General features: G+C 43.5%; 2 protein-coding genes and 1 long non-coding RNA gene across 14 annotated transcripts in view; 1 reads left to right on the forward strand and 2 right to left on the reverse strand.

Annotated features, from left to right (window-relative positions):
• Nucleotides 1–4,218, reverse strand: part of PCMTD1 (protein-L-isoaspartate (D-aspartate) O-methyltransferase domain containing 1) — a 35,202-nt gene extending 30,984 nt beyond the window's left edge. Inside the window, exons 1-2 of one of the 7 annotated variants that reach the window (XM_081117245.1) lie at nt 4,062–4,185; nt 2,882–2,953 (exon numbers count right to left, since the gene is read on the reverse strand). The gene's annotated coding sequence lies outside the window, so the exon portion shown is untranslated. Of the gene's footprint in view, nt 1–1,289; nt 1,426–2,881; nt 2,954–4,061 lie in introns of those variants that run through there. The other 6 variants (XM_081117243.1, XM_081117248.1, XM_081117242.1 and 3 more) reach the window with 6 other exon arrangements.
• A 200-nt stretch (nt 4,219–4,418) lies between these two features.
• Nucleotides 4,419–9,567, forward strand: LOC308546862. 2 transcript variants are annotated; one of them, XR_013997415.1, is made up of 3 exons: nt 4,419–5,157; nt 5,844–5,955; nt 9,485–9,567. It is a non-coding gene; the product is annotated as an uncharacterized lncRNA (long non-coding RNA). The 2 variants fall into 2 exon arrangements; XR_013997416.1 differs by lacking the exon at nt 9,485–9,567 and adding an exon at nt 7,828–7,904.
• The window catches only part of SNTG1 (syntrophin gamma 1), a 48,480-nt gene continuing 39,927 nt past the window's right edge, over nt 9,450–18,002 (reverse strand). For 4 of the 5 annotated variants that reach the window (XM_081116323.1, XM_081116322.1, XM_081116324.1 and 1 more), the window contains exons 13-18: nt 15,818–15,934; nt 14,613–14,684; nt 12,958–13,110; nt 12,275–12,367; nt 10,537–10,647; nt 9,450–9,932 (exon numbers count right to left, since the gene is read on the reverse strand). In XM_081116323.1, the coding sequence (XP_080972449.1) occupies nt 9,774–9,932; nt 10,537–10,647; nt 12,275–12,367; nt 12,958–13,110; nt 14,613–14,684; nt 15,818–15,934 (705 nt within the window). In that variant the 3' untranslated portion in view covers nt 9,450–9,773. Of the gene's footprint in view, nt 10,648–12,274; nt 12,368–12,957; nt 13,111–14,612; nt 14,685–15,817; nt 15,935–18,002 lie in introns of all 5 variants that reach the window. The other variant, XM_081116325.1, reaches the window with a different exon arrangement.

The raw sequence follows: 18,002 nt of genomic DNA on the forward strand, positions 1-18,002 counted from the left end.
AAAGGCTGCCAATTTTGTCCCTGCCGCCTTCTAGCATACTGCCTCAGGGACTTCAGGGCAGGTTTGTATTCCTTTGTCCTGCACTGATTCTAAATCATCCCTTTTTGGCATAAAATTTCCAAGGCATTTAATAAGTTTCCAGATTAATTTCACAGGGGAGGGGTTTCCCACCACCACTTCAAGTTTAATATGTCTGAAACCAAAACCTTCTCCTTAGCCCCTCATCTTTCAAATTAACTACTCTCTTCAACTACTTCCCTTCCTCTTAGTGAAAATCCCATTCTGTCACTATCCTAATCGAGTTCAGCTAGATTACTGTAACTAACTTCAAGATGGTCTTCACATCTGTGCTTCTCCCAACTTCAACAGCATTCTTTATACCACCTGACTCACCTGCCCAGTACACCACTTTTATCTTTAAAGGAAGAATCCCCCAAAACTCAGAGGTACCTTGAGGATCCTGCAAAAACGAGAGGGAATTCTACCTGGCAGGGCTCATGGCCACCCCCATTTAAACACAGTGTCACAGATTTTACATTAATGTTGTAAATGTCATCTTACTATTTTGTTAGGTGAAGGGGTGCTTAGCAATCACTGCCCTGAGTAAACAAATGGTCACAATACATTCACCTGTATTAGTTTTCTATCACTGCCATAAAAATTAACACAAATGCAATGGCTTAAAAGCACAGAAGTTTATCATTACAGTTCTGGAGGTCAGAGTCTGACATGGGTCTCACTGGCCTAGTATCAAGGCTCAGACAAGGCCGAGTTCTTTTCTAGAGGCCGGGGTGCTCTCCTGCATTTTTGAGCATCCAGTGTTCGTCTTTCATGACCCTTTCCACCATCTTCAAAGCCAGCAACAGCCAGCTGAGCCCTCCTTCCACTTTTAAGGAAACTTGTGATTACATTGAGCCCGTTAGGATTTTCCAGAATAGTCCTCCTATCATAAAGTCAGCTGATTAGCAGCCTTCTGCCACAGAAGGTAACATGTTCACAGGTTCCAGGAATTAAAACATGAACATCTGCAAATTAAAACGACAATGAGGTATCACCTCACACCTGTCAGAATGGCTCCATCAACAAATGACATGTGCTGGCGAGGGTGCGGAGAAAGGGGAGCCCTAGTACACTGCTGGTGGGAATGCAGACTGGTGCAGGCACTGTGGGAAACAGTATGGAGTTCCCTCAGACCCAGCGATCCCACTCCTAGGAATAGATCCTAAGAACCCTGAAACACTAATCAGAAAGACTATATGCACCCCTATGTTCAGTGCAGTGCAACTTACAATAGCTGAGATCTGGAAACAGTCCAAGTGCCCATCACTAGATGAGTGGATAAAAAGCTGTGGGACATTCACACCATGGACTACTATGCAGCTGTAAAAAAAGGATCTCATACCCTTTGGGAGAGCACGGAGGGACCTGGAGAATATTATGCTAAGAGAAATAAGCCAGTCAGAGAAAGGTAAGTATCACATCACCTCACTCACATATGGAATGTAATGAACAAAATAAACTGATGAACAAAACAGATCCAGAGACATAGAAGCATGGACTCCACACCATGGGCTAAGGGTCTGACTGCAACTAGCCTGACGCTGAACTGGACGCAGCTCCAACATGGAAAGGAGACTCTGGACATGGGCTTTGTTTTTAGCTCTACTGAATCCCTGGCTACACTTCTTCCAGGACGGGACTCAGGGAAATGGGACTTTGGAATTCCACACAAATAAAAATCACTCATCCTCAGAGTGATTTGAAAATTCTTTTTCAGAATCACTTTTTTCCTCAAGTACATATTACCACCGATCACACTTTATTAACTTCAGTATTTGCCGTATTTCTTTAAACTCCCCAAGTGTCGCACCTGCTGGAGAACTGAAACAATATACCGTAACGGTATGACACATACTTTATTATCTGTCATGATGCATTTTAAAAGACATTAAAATACCAAAAATAAAGTAAGTACATTTTAATTTTTTTAGGACCCTGTTTTCACCATATTAGTTCAGTTTACCAAGAGTGCAACTGGGTTCATAAACATGTTAAATGCAATGGGATTACCCACCCCGTTTATAAGGACCAAAAGCACCTGTAGAGCTACAATTCACTATCACATCCCAATTTTCCAGGGCATCAAGCAGAGTGACTGAAGTAACACAGTCCGCCTCCTTGCTGGCTAATGGCATCAGCTCAAGGAATTTTAATATTTTAATAATACACCCCCAGAAACCTCATCTAAAACGAGCGTCTGAGATTCACACTATCCTTTGGATTATTTTTTTTCAGTGAATGTTACATACACGTCTCCATTTTGCAAGAACACTTCCACTGGCAAAAAAGAGGAGGACACTGTGTAAAGTAGCCTTCACGACCGGAGGCACGTGGCAGAGCAGAAAGCACCGGCTCTGGGGTTAAGCGAGCCTGAGTCCACCGCAGCCACCACCACTGAAAAGGCAACGACCCTGGAGCAGTTTCCCCTCTAAGAGCCTGTTTATTAATCTCACGGGGAGACTACACCTACGCTGCTGCGAAACACGCATGAGGAAGAACATACTACCGGCAACAGTAACTAAAGTGCCGGGGATGTGTCTGCCTCCCTTTAAAAGCAGTTCCCTAGAAAACACAATGTTACACGATGGGCCCGGGCGTTCAGGCTCCACCGTCCGGAGCCACCCCGGGATGAGCACACGGCACAAATTCAATCCACGCCAGTCCGCGGTTAAGCCAACAAGGCCTCCAGCTCTTCTGCGCAGAGATACGACATGTAACAGGGAGCTCCTAGCTTTCTACCTACGGCTCTCTCCCTACAGTCTGCTATGGAAACATTCGATCCCGGCTGTTAATGTTTGAGTTTGTGTGTGTTTGTTTTTACCTGCCTGAAATACAAACTTCTGCGCCGCTGGCTTCCACCTTCCCTCTCCTCCACGCGCGATCCAGCTCACGTCTAAGGAATTTAAACGTGTTTTCAACGGACCATCCAGAAATTAAATGTCCTCTGAAAAATACTTCTTTAACAAACAAACGAACCAGAGAGCGGACTATTTTACCAACCTGCCTGCCTCGGTCGCCCAGCCTCCCGTGGAGCACCGTGGGAACCTCACGCTCAGCCCGCCCGCCCCGTAAACGCCCCGCCTGAAGGTCCCCGCAGCCACACGGGCCCGCGGGCTTCCTGAAACCAGCGTCAAAGGCTGGGAAACAACTTGGAGACAATGTTCGGCAGGAAAAAGAAACACCGCGCACAGCCGCGCGACCTTTAAGAGGCATGAAGTAGGTGCTAAGATGGAGGGGCGTCTGCGAGGGCCGACGGCGGGCAGGGCCACCCGCCGGGCGTGTGCTCAGGGCTGCGGGGAGGCGCCGCACGCCGGGCAGGACCCCGGGAGGACCCCGCGGCCCGGCGGCGCTGCGGGGCCGGGCCCCGGCGCGGGGGGAGGGGGGGCGGGGGAGCGGCGTCCGCACCGCTCGGCGGCCTCGTTTCTTCCTTAAAAAGCACGCAGTCCTCCTGCAACTTGGGGAGAACGGCCGCGGGACCCCGCCTCCCGGCAGAGCCGCCCCTCCCCTCCGCACCCGCGCGACCCTCAGTCCGTCACGGAAAAGCCGCAGTCGGCGCTTTCCGGCCTCGCGAGGAGGCCGCCGGGGAGACGCGCGGGCAGCGGCGCCCGGGACCCGCACCCCGCCCCGCCCGGTCGGAGACGCCCTCGGGACGGGCCCGACTTACAGCAGCAGTAAGCGCTCAAAACAAACAAACAAAAAAACCCCCAAAAAACCCAAACACGCGAAACGCGGGGAGGGGGAGGGAGTCGGCGCCGCCGGCCTCTCAGGCCGGCCCGGCCCGGCCCCGGGCTCGCCGCCTCCGAACCCAAACAACGAGTCTCGGGCGGCCCGGCGCCGGCCCGAAGGGCGCGGGGTCCCCGCTCCCCGACCCGCAGCGCCCGCGGCCGCGGGCCCCGACCCCGGCGCCCCCTCGGCACGGCCCCGCGCAGGCCCCGGCCTCCCTCGACCCCGGCCCCGGCGACCCGCCGGCCCCACGACCCCGACCCCGCGCGCGGCGCTACCTGGCGAGGCGGGCGGCCGGGCCGCGGGGCGCGGGGTCAGGGGCCGGGACTCGCGAGCTCCGCGCAGCCGCCGCCGCCGACGCCGCCTGAGGAGGGCGGGGCGCCGGGACCCGCGGCGGAGGGAGCGGCCCCGCGGGAGCTCCGGCGGCGTCAGCCCTGGGCATGCGCGGAGGCCTCCGCCAGGACGCCCGAGTCAGCGAGCCCCGGACGCCCCGCGCCGGCTCCGCCCCCGGGCCGCCCCGCCCCCAGGCCCAAGCCACGCGAGGTCTCGAGAGACAGGGGCCAGGGGGCGGATATCGCGAGAGCAGGAACAGCCTCCTCGCCCCCTGCCCGGCGTCTGGACGCTCGCGGGCCGGAGCGGGGCGCGGTCCCTCGACCTCGGGGCCGCCGGGTCGGGTCCTCCCGCTGTCGGGGCAGCTTCGCGGGTGCTGCCTGGGGGGTTAACTCCGGAGGCTGCGGGCAGAAAGGGGCCGCTGCCAACCTGACGAGCCCGGGGGCGGCCCTGCCAACCCGGGGACCCGGAGTAGCCACCAGGGTGCTGTGAGAGCGACGCGTTTCACCAAAAGCGGCTTATCCGCGGCCGGCTTCCTCCCAAAAGCGGTTTATCCGCGGCCGGCCTCCTCCCTGCAGAGGGCCGCCTTCAGCCGGCTGGGGCATCACCCCTTTTCCCAGGCCGCTCCCCGCGCAGGCCTAAGCGGCGGGGCCCCACCCTCACCCCTCTCCTGCCCCTGTCGCCCGAATGTCCCTTGGCCTTTGGGGTCGCTGAACGAGCGAGCCCGCGCCTCCTGCGCCCCAGCCGCGCCTCCCGCGCCACGTTGCGGCTGAGGACACCTGTCGTCCCCAGCACACCGGGACCCCCGCTGCGAGGCTGGGGCTGCAGCAGTTACAGGGAGATTTTTTTTTTTTTAAATATATCTTTATTGATTTCAGAGAGGGGAAAGGAGAGGGAGAGAGATAGAAACATCAATGATGAGAGAGTCATTCCCGCAACCGGGGCATGTGCCCTGACCCGAATCGAACCCGGATCTCTTGGATCCTAGGTCGAGGCTCAACCGCTGAGCCACACTGGCCGGGCACAGGGAGATTTTCAACCCTGGTTAGTCAGGGGCCTGGGGTGTGCAGTCAGCTTTAAAATCCCACATTGTGCTGTTCTTGTTCACATATACCCCCAAACAGAGTTATCTGTGTATTTTACATTGTATCTTTGTGGGAATAGGTTTATAAAGCGGTTAAATCTGGGTGCTTGTACCTCGGCTCATTTTTATTTATTTAATTTTTTTTACCTCTATATAAACATAGACGTAACACTTACCTAAAATAAAAAGTGCGTGTTTTTGCGGTTGTGAGATTTAATGTATCTTTTGTGTCTTGTGTTCTTTAAAAAATCTGTGATGAGTATGTACTGTTTTTTTCAGATTTTCTTTCTATACAAAAATAGAAAACATAAGAAATGAGAGAGAGGTTCATTTGGTTCCTGGAATAATATAGATAACAGACTTGCTTTTAAATGATTCATGCGATCCATCTATTTGATGGAACTGTAGTTACTGAGCGACAACTGTGGTCTTGTCTGACATGAAGGGATGAGCTCTTTTCAGTGACAAACGACCAGATGATGATGAATTAATAATATTTTCATCAGGCCCCGTCAGACCCGTCTTCTCAGTATAGATCCAGTTTATCATGGACCGTTGTGCAGATACCAAAGTTGTCATGCTTTCAAAAGTTGCAACTGTGGTTGTTCTAGTACTTTGTCAAATAACATCTTTCTCCCATCTTTAGGGCCTCATAGACGTCAGATAGCTGATCTTCATAATGATGAGCCAGAGCAGGTCCTGTCCCAAGAGGTCTGCCCCCAAGGCACAGAGCTCTCAGGACAGTGCTCTTAGCACAGGTAACACATGCACGTCCAGCACAAGAAGTGAAAACACAAGTGTAGTAAAGAGTATTCGCTTTTATTTTTCAGTATGCCTCATTAAAAAAGTTTTATTAGTAGTACATTAATAAACTTAAGGAACACAGTGACAAGTTTTTGTCACAATATGAATTTATATTTTACAAACATCCACCAAAACAATAAAAAATGAAATAAATATATTTACATTTCATATTTCTGGTATTTCCTTTTATTTTAATACATATAAAATATATAACATTTACAATATTTTATTTACCTTCAAAAGTAACTTCAGATGTGCACATAAGTGAATTATAATTTTAAAGTACTGAGGAAGAAGAATAAATCATAAATAGCAGTTTTAGAGGGATGGATAAAGCCGTTCTTTAAGGAGAACTCAGGAGTATAGAAGTTTTAAGAGTAGCGAACTACTTGTTTTTAACATCAGAACATCTACACTTACCTTAAAGAGCAAAGCACAAGATTGTCCCTGTGCTTATTTTAAAGCTCTCCACACCGCTGACTCCCAGCAGTGATTCTAAATAATTTTTAGATCAGAACTTTTCACAACAGCAAATCAAGCTTCTCTCAACTCCAGCATTCGACGCAAAGTTCATGAGCAAGCTTTGTCGGAAATGAGGGGAATGCCGGGGTACAAACGAGTGTTTTCTCTGCTCCCGTGGTTAATATGGATGTGACACTTATTTTCAAGTAATGACTTTTCTACTTGCTAAATGACAGCACTGTGAGCAAAGGCTTTCAAACTCTAAGTTGGTTATAAGCCTGGAAAATGGGCAATAAGTTATTAGTTAATTATTTTCCCTTAAAAATAGTGTTGGCTGACATATGTTAGCATACACATTACACTTACATTATCTATGAAAGTAGTTTTAAATAAATACTTGTTTCAATATAACAAATTTAAAATGCCCCTGCTTTAATTTACTTCAGCTTACATGAATTGCTATATTTTCATCAGGCAAAGTACATTATTACAGTAGTTAGCAAAATTTGAAATACTTGAACTACCCTTCTCTGACCTTATATCTGACCAATATTCTCTTTTGGCTTGTACTACGTACACTAGGATGAACCCTTTAAATGTGTGTATATATACATACACATGTATACATATATACATATGTACATATATATGCATGATGCGCACACACACACATACCAAGGCACTGGAGGGGTTAACACTAAATTAAACATTCTGCTGTTAAAATGTTCTGCAGTACAAGCTAGGTTTTAATGTGAATAAGCCTAATGCTTCTAAATCAAAATTATGTGAGAAATGGAGATTTATTTTAGTATTTTTCATATCTATGCTTTCTCATTCAGTAATCCAACTACATTAAGTGTAAGTGTAATTATATTGCACTTACAAAAAGTTTTAAAAGATGTTCAATACTACTTGCTCACTAATGAAAAGTAGAATAATATTTTTAATAGGTGGCTGCTCCCCTAATTACGTAACATAGTAATTTAGGCCTTTTTATCAATAGTATCAAAAATAAATATAGTATTATCATAAATTTTAATTCAAGTTACAATTTACAATGCAGATATTAAGTATATGTATTTGAAATAATTTTCATCTGTAATTAACATTTTGTTATATATACATACGTATACACATGTGTGCGTGTGTTGCACAAGGAGATATATGTCCATACATGTCTCATTGCGCATCTTTTCCTACATCACACACACAAGCAGAGGCTGGCATATTTTTATGATGTAACAAAAAAGGTATTTCAATAAATTGCCTTTTTGTATTTTTCTTAAATGGAGCTTTTAAAAATCTGACAATAATTTTTCAATAATTACATGACACATAAAGTTTTAAACTGTTTTTGCTTTCAGCTCACTCGCCCGTTTCGTATTCCCTGTAGACCAGGTCATCCCACTGACGGCACACGGGTGCCACCCCAGGCGGGCGCACTGAGCCGCAACGCCAGGCAGTAGCCGGGGTTCCATCAGGCCCTGGAGGCTGCTGCCTCCATCCCGGGGCAGACGTCGCCCTCTCTTCTTTCTCCACAAGTTCAATAGCAAAGCCTGCCTTCAGTGGGCTTCTTATTTAAAACGACTGTTATGTGTGATCAATAAATATGGAATATTTCCACAATATTGCCCTAATTACGGGTATGTATTTAGTTTTTTGGTCAAAATAAGTTCTATTAATATTGTTGAATTTTCCACAGTTTTTTAAGTAACATGTCCTAGGCCCAACTTAACACTTGCCCATGTAAAACTATGAAACTTTCTTTTTTAAAAAAAATTTAATGTGATTCAGAATTGATCAGATGCAAAGTGAAGTGAAAATCTATGATTATAGAAATAGTTGGATGTTAATTCTTTAATTATAATGGTAGTGCCTTTTTACAAATCACTTTTTCCATCTTCAGTGATATTTTCCTCTTATTTAAAAAATAAATCAAACCACCTTATTAGATACTTGGTCATTTTCACGTGGAAATGTCCAATTTTGATTTGGTTGGGAACATGTGCGTTAATTTAAAAAAAAAAAAAAAGCGTATTTTCCTTTTTTAATAGGCAGCTGGCTGTTTAAAAGATCTCAGGACAGCTGTAGTGAAGGACAGAAAATGTTTTCCCTGTTATACAAATAGTTATGTAATATCTGGACTCTGAGTCCTGTGCACACTCCCCCCAATGCTTTCAAATTTCCAGCCTCTTCACGTCTACATTCCTAAGAAAATACACCTAAAAGAACCTTCATTGTTTAGAATTATATAATCATTTTTTATGACATGGTAAGGTAGAAGTTTAAAATCTTTACTTTCATACCTCACTTTATCATTCAACGTTACCAAAATGGAAAAATTTCATTTAACTAACATAAGTAATCGCTTTGAGACTGCTTTCTAGAAACATTTTAGTTTACGATTAGCTAGGGTTAGGATTACAAAGAATTGTTTCTCACACCACAGTTATTGATATTCTTTTTTCTGGAAAATTTTGGGGTCCCTGAAAATTTATGAAACTTTAATTTGAAAATAAACTCCATTAGGCAAAATACAAGTCTCCTTGAACGAAGGACAGAACAAGATGTTTGTGAATGTTGCCTCATTCACAATTAAAGGAACACATTTTGGCGTATGTGGTCGACACAAGCAGTGAATAAAACTTTGAGTATGAGTCTTCCGAGGAGGAAATAGTTCATTTCACACTGAGCCCATCATAGGTCAATGCGGTCACCCTTTTGCAACTCTTAGAAATATTTCACAATAAGAGAAACAGAGCTGGCGTGTCTGTGTCAAATCATGAAGCGATAATACACGGAGAAATCTACGTCAGCAAATTAAAGTGGCTTTTTTCTTTGATGAGGTTTTTTTGCATTCTAGTGTCCTTGCTGCCCCATGGTTTTTCTGCCTCCTTTAGGTCACTCGTAATAAAACCACAGGGTATTAGTTCATGATCTGAACCAACATGTATTTTGCATACAAAATATTCTAAAACACAGAAGTAACCATTAAATTTAGTATTTTTATTTTATTTACAGAGAGTTTACAACTTTTGTATTACTTACACAATGCAAATCCTCCGTTGTTTTGATGAGAGCAGGACACTGGCCGAAACCAGCGGGTGCGAGAACAAGCCGCCCACTCGCCTGGGCCCGTCCGTCCTCTGCGGCCTCCCCAGACGGAAGCGCTTCCAGATCCCGGTGGCCGCTCCTTTCCTGCTGAAACGGTCATTTGACTCGATGTTATTGTTTCTCCCAGAGCTAAACTGATGAGTCTGTTTGTTCTATTTATACAGTCAGGGTCAGTAGCAACACAAAGCTCAGCGGGTCAGGTCGAGTGCTTTGCTTTGCTTGTCGCAGTAGAAGTGGCCGCAGCAGAAGCAGTAGCCTGGTGGCCTAAAAAGAGAGGGTCCAGACAAGCGACTTTGGCAGCAAAGAATGAATGAATGCAGTGAAGGACAGCAAATAGATTTGAAAATTCCAGCTCCTGAGAAGAAAAATGGGTCAGATAAAATAAAAATAAATTTCTTAAAAAAAATTGGAAATAATCAGACACCTCTGACAATGATACCCACTCCTGGGGCTCCAAGGATTATTGCGATAGAGCTGGGGCCCTGCTTTCACTCACCCATAATGTGAATTTCAGAACGACATGTTCGTCTCCCCACTGAGCCCCGTGGATGACCCTCCCCCAGTTATTTACTGTCTCTTCGTGATGAAGCTCTTCTGAACCCCATTTACCACACTCAACATACATTCTCTTCAAACTCGTTCATTCAGTCAACAAATATTGGTTGATGTTTACTATGCATTTAGTCATTTTCTTGGCGAAAAGATAGAAGAGTGAGCCAAACAGACACCTAGAAGGAGAGGACTGCCTTTTACAGTACATAAATTGACTTTAAGTTATGCCTTTCAGTGAAAATTAGCCATTAAAATCTTTAATTTTAATTTTTTGGGCCGTGAGGCACAGTCTGAGGTCAACAGAGAATGTATGCTTTTGCCTTCTGGTCCTTCTAAATTTTCTCTCCTTTGCTTCCTAACAGTATGAATGTAGTTAGAGGTGGTTTATGTGATGAACTTGGGTTTACCTTTGCTTCAATCTGTTTAGTGTCTGGATTCTGAAACAAAAATTTGATTTTGCTCTTGCCATCATCTGAAGAGCCTTTAAGATGAGAAAACTTATACCTCCAAAGTACAGCCTGAAGGGAAAGAAACAGAACACAAGTCAACACAATATCTTCACTCAGACCACGACCTAGTTCTTTTAAGTGCAAAAGGGTAATCATATTAAGTTAGTACTATATCCCAGTATTAAAAAGTAAATTAAAATATATTCATCAAAAGCTATAATTTAGTATTCAAGATATACTTTTATTTCTAGAAATAACTTATGTACCCATGAAATAATTATTCCAAAAAATATATACAAATAAATAAATTTGAATAATTTGTTTCATATTATCATGAAATAAAAACAAGCTCACTTAAAACATATGTCGATGCCAGTGACTAAACAAAAACACCTATTATATGTTTCTTTGTTTTGTATTAATAGAAATAAGGCGATTTTGAATTGATAATTCTGTAGAACTTTCTCTTTAAGCTCAAACTAATAACCTGTAGCTTTACCAAGATGAAAGCGAGCCTGAGTAAATAATTATAATGAAAATTTACACGGCGCCATCGTGAGATTGAACTAGAATAAGCATTTTATAGAACTAGCCCAATCAGGCTATCATATCTCAGTGTATGGGATTATTTGACTCAAAACCGTCTTCTCGTATTGCAGCAACAGATTTAGTTAATATTAAATCCTCATAAGAACCAAAATGCTAATTAAAACATAACCCTGCTCTTAATTGTTTGAATATATAGTGACATGGAACCCCAGTGACAGGTCCAAACATTTTTTTTTGGGGGGGGGCTGAGAATATACATATATTTTAATTTTGAGAAAAACTGAGATGGTAAAGAGAGTTCCTATGTCCCTACACACAGTTTACTTGATTGTCGATATCTCATAGTAATATGATACATGTCATAATTAAGGAACCAATATTGGGACAGTATTGTTATCTGGAGTCCATTATTTGTTCAGGTTTCCTTGGTTTTAACCTAATCACGTTTTCTGGGACAGGCTGCCAGCCACTCCCACGTCACACTCACTGCGTCTTTGTAAGCTCTCCTTGGCTGTGACAGTCTCTCATTTTCTTGTCAGACTGTCCTTGACAATTTCACGAGTACTGGAAAGACATTCTGTAGAATGCCCCTTGTTGGAATTTGTCTGATATTTTTCTCATGACTAGATGGGCCAAAGATTTTATGAAAGTAAAATATTACCCTGTAGTTTTTGCCAATAATGCTAGTGTATCGTGTTGAGAGGGCTCCATTTAAGCTACAGTATAGTGGAACCTGTTGTGTGTTTTTATTAAACTTTGGTACATGGTCTTAACATGATTCAATAATCCACTTAAACATAACGCGATGTGAATAAAAGCATAATTTTAAATATGAATTCTATGACTTATTACTCTTATTTATTGGAGTCTTTAATGACACTTTGCAGATTTCAATTTTTAAAAACGCGTTACTCCTTGTTTTGTGTCCCTACATATGGTCCATTCCAGAGAATGTCCCACGTGGACTTGAGACAAAAGCACACACTGTTCTTGTTGGGTGGACAGTTCCCTGTATGTTCTGTGGGTAGAGTTGGTAATAGTCTTGGTCAAGTTCTCTAGTTCCTTATCGGTCCTCTGTCTGGTTATTTCAATCATTCTAAAATCAAAATGTCTGCAGAACATTTCCAGAGCTGACGGAAGTCATCACCTTTGTCACAGCATCAAAGCAGACGAATCCTGCGCTGAAGTCAATCGTGAGTCCCATTAGATGACTTTCTAGTACACACGCATACGTCTTGCACTAGACAGAACAGAAAACACAGTTACTTTTCGTGGGCTTGATCCCAGGTCAGGATTAATAGCTAATATTTATCCAAGACTGGGAAAGCTTCTGTAATAAGTGGTCATCGGTGGGCGGGGTAAACTGGAAATCAGCAAAATCTTCGTAGATGACATGACCTATGAAAAAAGCGTCGGAGTCCGTGTGTAGTTTTGAAGGGTAGAGATGAAATGAAGGCCTTCTGGCAAAAAAAATGAACATTTAACCGAAAATGAGGTGATCATGACTGGAGAACAGGGAACGGTCTTGTAAAGGATTAATTAAAATCAGAGCATTTTCACTCTAGATTTAAAGTGGAACTGATTCTAATTAAAATCACCAATATGCTTTTGATGCCTGGTAGGAAACAGCCTGGAGAGATCAAATGGCCGAGGAATGAAAATGTTCCTCAGAGCTGCATTACTGTTCACGTCATCACAATGGCTACTTAGCCAGTGTATCTGAGGAGGTCCAGGCTCAGAGAAGAGTCTTTCACGCTAACTGGAATGTCCAGGGGAGCTCGGAGCGAGGGCACCCCAGCGTGTCCAGGCCCGAGGGCTCCAGGGGCTCACCTGAATGCGCTCTACCTCCAGGAAGGTGGCCGTCTGGAAGGCCCTTTCCCACTGGGCCAGGTCGCAGCCCAGCTCCACGGAGAAGTAGAGGTCCTCGCCCGACTCGGCCTGCACGGTGAAGCAGTGCCTGCGCCGGTCCAGCAGCTCGCTGTCCTGCGGGAAGCCGGGGGTTAGGGCCGCGAGCACCAGCTCCCACCGCCCGGCTGGGCCTCAAGTCAGGCCGACCGGGGCGCGGCTGGGGGGCCGGTGGCAGAGACCGCACTCGACACTGTCACTAAATCTTCCTTAAAAATGGTCGCTGCTCAGAAGGAGACTAACCTTTGGGTGAGGAGCACACGGGGTGACCCACGGGTGATGCAGGATAATATTGCACACTTGAAACCTGTATAACCCTACTAACCAGTGTCACTCCAATAAAAGTTAAAAAAAAAAAGAGGTCCCTGCAGCCAGAATCCCAGGCCTCAAGGTCCATGACATTTCTCCTCTGCATTGACACGGAATCCCATCCATAAACAGAAGCTGGGTTCCTGGCTTCAGCTTTTGCTAGCAACCCCAGGCACAGTGAGGAGCCCGCAGTGACCTATATTTTTATTTCGCTTCTGTGCTACTGTAAACGTCAGCTTTTATCTAGAATCATTCTATAGGAAAGAATTATGAGCACTTCAGAAGTAATCATCTTTCTTTGTCTCTGCTTCAGACACTTTTGATACATTGCATTATGTTGCAAATGTTCCAGCATTTTCTCCTCCACAGAGTCTTTAACTGGAAGAGAAACGACTGACGCAAGTCACAGGGAACGCGGCCTTGTTTGCACAAACGAGGTCGACCTCGGCAAGGCCAATTAATGATCGATCGCGGATACTCCCAGCCCACAGTCCCTGGAGCAGAAACGGAACGTAGATTATCACTGAGTCTTATAAAGTATTCCGTTTTTTAATTAAAAATGGCTACAGAAACCATTTGGAATGTTGAAGAATGCTCAATGATTTTCTATCGCAACTGTTTTGTGTAGAGCACGGAAACTGATTAAAAGCGGTCGTATGTCGTTTTGCATCCTCAGAGTCATAGCCTAACCCTGAGAATTAAAAAAGACAGATACCCTTTCTTTGCACGTGCCTTCATATTTTCTACATTTTCTAAATCAAAGACTTATCCACACCTTTCTCTTCTGTATTTTCCTCAGCAAAAAAGCTATGGTAATAATTCACTATTTCCAAGGGCACTTCCTACCCCTTCCTCAGCGGGTTCCTGCCAGGCTTTTCCTTGTTTCCTCCCCACAGAATCTGCTTGACAATCATCTCAGGCAGTAGGAGGGCGCCGACCCATCTCTCCGCGTTATATTCTACATACGGGGTGTCCCCCCAAAATGGATGCACGCTTTAACAGCTGACAGCTCAATTTTGAACATGAACTGTATTTTAATAAACACTGCCTTTATAATTATTCAAAGTGTGCGAATGCATCTTGGGGGACTATATATATATGTTATATATAATTTACTTGTATATATAAATTATGTGCATATATATTATTTGTCTTTATCTTATATTTCCTTTAATAACAATGCATCATTTCTTTTCAGACCCTACTTATGAGCTAAAACCACTGTTTGCTGAGGAAAAATGATTAAAATTTTTGCTACCTATGGATCATACCTTGAGAATCTTGCACATGATCTCATAAACTGAAAATGTTTTTTCTGCTCGGGTCCAGTCCCACGTCGTCACCTTCAAAAAACGAGAAAGTGATACGCCACGTGTTTGAGAAAGAGCTCCTGTTCCCCTTTCTGTTACCTGTGTGCTGTGCCCCCCGGGGGCCTGTCCCGTGCGCACCGCGCGGTCTCTCGGTGGCGAGTGTCGCGGAGAGGCTGGTGCAGAGCTGTGGCCTCCCCTCCTCTAAGCCCTACCCCCGTTTCTCCTCCTCTCTCAGCAAATATCTCATGTTACGGGCAACAATCTCTACTGGCCCAATGTCTTTACACATTTTAAAGAATGTGTGCAGTCTTTACAAATAAATATTAAGTATGTCTACTTCACACTAGTAATTTTTTTTTTTTTTAGTTTACCACTCGATACCTACAAAGAAGATTACTAGAGAGCAACACTGGGTTTGATTTTTTAAAAATGCATAGTTTATATTAGTAGTCATTCTAAGAGGTGAGAACACCTTACAAAATTATGAAGACATCAAGCACTTTCAAACAATGAAACTGTTTAACTTGCTGAAGTTTGAACCACGTATCTATATTTCCAGTCATAAGAAATTATTCAGAGTAGTAATATAGTAGGAGATGTAAATATTAATGGCTTTTTTTAACCTGCCTCCCTGGTGTTTTGAACTTTGTATAGATACAGACATTAAAAATGGCAGCAAGTGGGACTTGATAATTCTCAGACCCTACCCATCATTCGGCTTGTATGTGAGTGGCCTGACATTGAATATTTATATTCAATAAATATTTATTGAGAATCACTATTGTGTAAGGTACATGTTTCAAAAGCAAGATATTAGGTGCAATGGATACCCACACATGTCTAATGCAAAGCCCACCGACTAGCATGTAGGACATCAAAAATACTATTGATTTAATGTAGACAGACTTGTACCACATAAACATATCTTGCTTGTCATAAATGCCTAAATAGAAAAGACTTCTAGATTTTTCAAGGGTTATAAAATAACATTGAATGATGACATATATATTTAGCAAAATATGTTCAAAAACATTTGGACTGTTTTCTATTTTTTCCTGTGGCTTATTTTCAAAATATATTGGCAGCATGCTACTTTTTATTGTTAAGTTGGCGTCGGTCTGTTGTGATAATATGGAAAAATAAGAGTGTTGGACAAAAACACTTACCGGAGGTGCCAGAAACTTGTAAAGACATGAACCCCTCAGGGCTAGAAATATCGGAGAGTACACACAGTCCTGCAGGGGGTCCTGCTCCCGGGCCTCACACCAACCCATGTAGACTATCTGCAAGGAAATTGAATATAATAACTGCAAAAAAAGTCTCATATCAGACGTATTATGTATATTTTTTATATCTTAATGCTCTAATAAAATTATCAAATTAATCGATGCAAAAAGCATATTAACCAGATTTGCCTTCAAAAGGTATATGTGAACCACTAATAAGAATTTGTAGCATGTTTCCATGAGCACTTACCAGGTGTTTATTTGTTTACGCAGTCCAGCTTGGCATGAATTATGCCTCCCACTTTCTACCATTTGTACTATGAAATTATTTATCTGTAATAGAATTCATTGACTTATACCATCTCTTTACCAGTTTGTGACCTTTCACTGTCTGGGCACAAGTGGGTAACAAGATAAGCCAGAGATATCTGACGTTATTACCGCTCGGGGGTCCGCGTCTCCACATCTCCCCGGGCCTTTCTTGGTCTAGCTACCGATCTAAGACGACTAAGATTGTTCAAGCGTTATTCATACATCGGAGGGCAGCGACGACAACTCTTCTGCTTCTAGCTCTTAAATTTGGGTGGATCAATTTCCAAAAGGAAATTAAAGATTACTCCCCTTTTCATCATTTGATTGAGGTAAAGGTCAAACATGTACATAAACAATTATTTAACGAATATCACATTCCCTGAAGAATATTCATATATCATTTTGTTTATCTCTTACCACAGTCTACGTGGTAGAGGTACCTGGGAGAACACATTTTCTACATCATGTAACTTGCTTTAGTTTTATAACTGGTTGATAGAGGTGAGTCCAGATGTGGATTAGCTTTTGCCGCAGGGGCACTTTCTGATACAGAAGAAGCCATAAAAGATTAAGATACTTTTTCAGCCTCAGTTTTAGGGCATAAAGTAAAGTCCAGGACCCTCCAAGTGGGGTTAGCCTTAGTCAACATACTCTGGTTTTATTTTTGTTCACAGCTGCCTAACATGGTAAGCAAACAAAAACTCATAGACACAGAATAGTATGGTGGTTACCACAGGAAAGGTTGTAGTGGGTAATCAAGGGTAAAGGGAACCAAATATATGGTGATGGAAGAAGACTTGACCTTGGGTGGCGGGCACACGATGAGATACAGATGATGCATCATAGACTTGTACCCTTGAAACCTATATAACTTTATTAACCAATGTCGCTCCAATAAATGTAATTTAAAAATATTACAGTGATAAAAAAAAAAGAAGGCATTGCACTGTTACCAAGGCACAAAGACTTAGGCGGCCCAGCTCCTGGTGGAAAGTAAAGTGCAGAGAAATGAGTCACTGGTCGAGGGCACGTACCTGGGTTGCAGGTTCAATCCCTGCCCCAGGTCGGGGCATGTGTGGGAAGCAACTAATCAATGTGTCTCTCTCACATTGATGTTCTCTCTCTCTCCATCTCCCCTCTCCTTTCCACGCTCTCTAAAAATCAATAGAAAGCTGGGCCAGGCATGGCTCAGCTGTTGAAAATCGACCTAGGATCCAGGAGATTGCAGTTCGATTCCCGGTCAGGGCACATGCCCGGGTTTCGGGCTCAATCCCCAGTCAGGGGCGCGTGGGAAGAAGCCGATCAATGACTCCCATCATTGATGTTTCTATCTCTCTTTCTCTCCCTCTCCCTTCCTCTCTATGAAATCAATAAAGATATATTTTTTTTAAAAATCAATGGAAAAAATATCCTTACTCATTGGGTGAAGATTAAAAACACAAACTCAACAGGATACAACATATAAGTAAAAATAAATGAGGAATAGGCCAGGCCTCATAAAGACTGTAGCCTAGTTCATAAGCACTCAGACCTGATCATGACTAGTTAAATTGTACTTCTGATTTTATTTAGCCAAAAATAAAAGTAAATCCTCTCTGGGGCAAAATAACATCATTCCAAGCCTCAAGATATGCTTATAATTTTTATGAGCAATGTCTACTATTTAACCAATATTTAGAAGTCATACAAAGGGACAAAAATAAATATAATTCAGAAAACCAAGGGATAAAACAGACAATAAGGGGAAGAAACATACACACATAGGAGACTCAAATTTTGGAGGTATCAAACCCAAACTTTAAAACTCCTACTT

Source organism: Miniopterus schreibersii (assembly GCF_964146895.1).
Source record: "Miniopterus schreibersii genome assembly, chromosome: 17".
Lineage (NCBI taxonomy): Eukaryota > Metazoa > Chordata > Mammalia > Chiroptera > Miniopteridae > Miniopterus > Miniopterus schreibersii.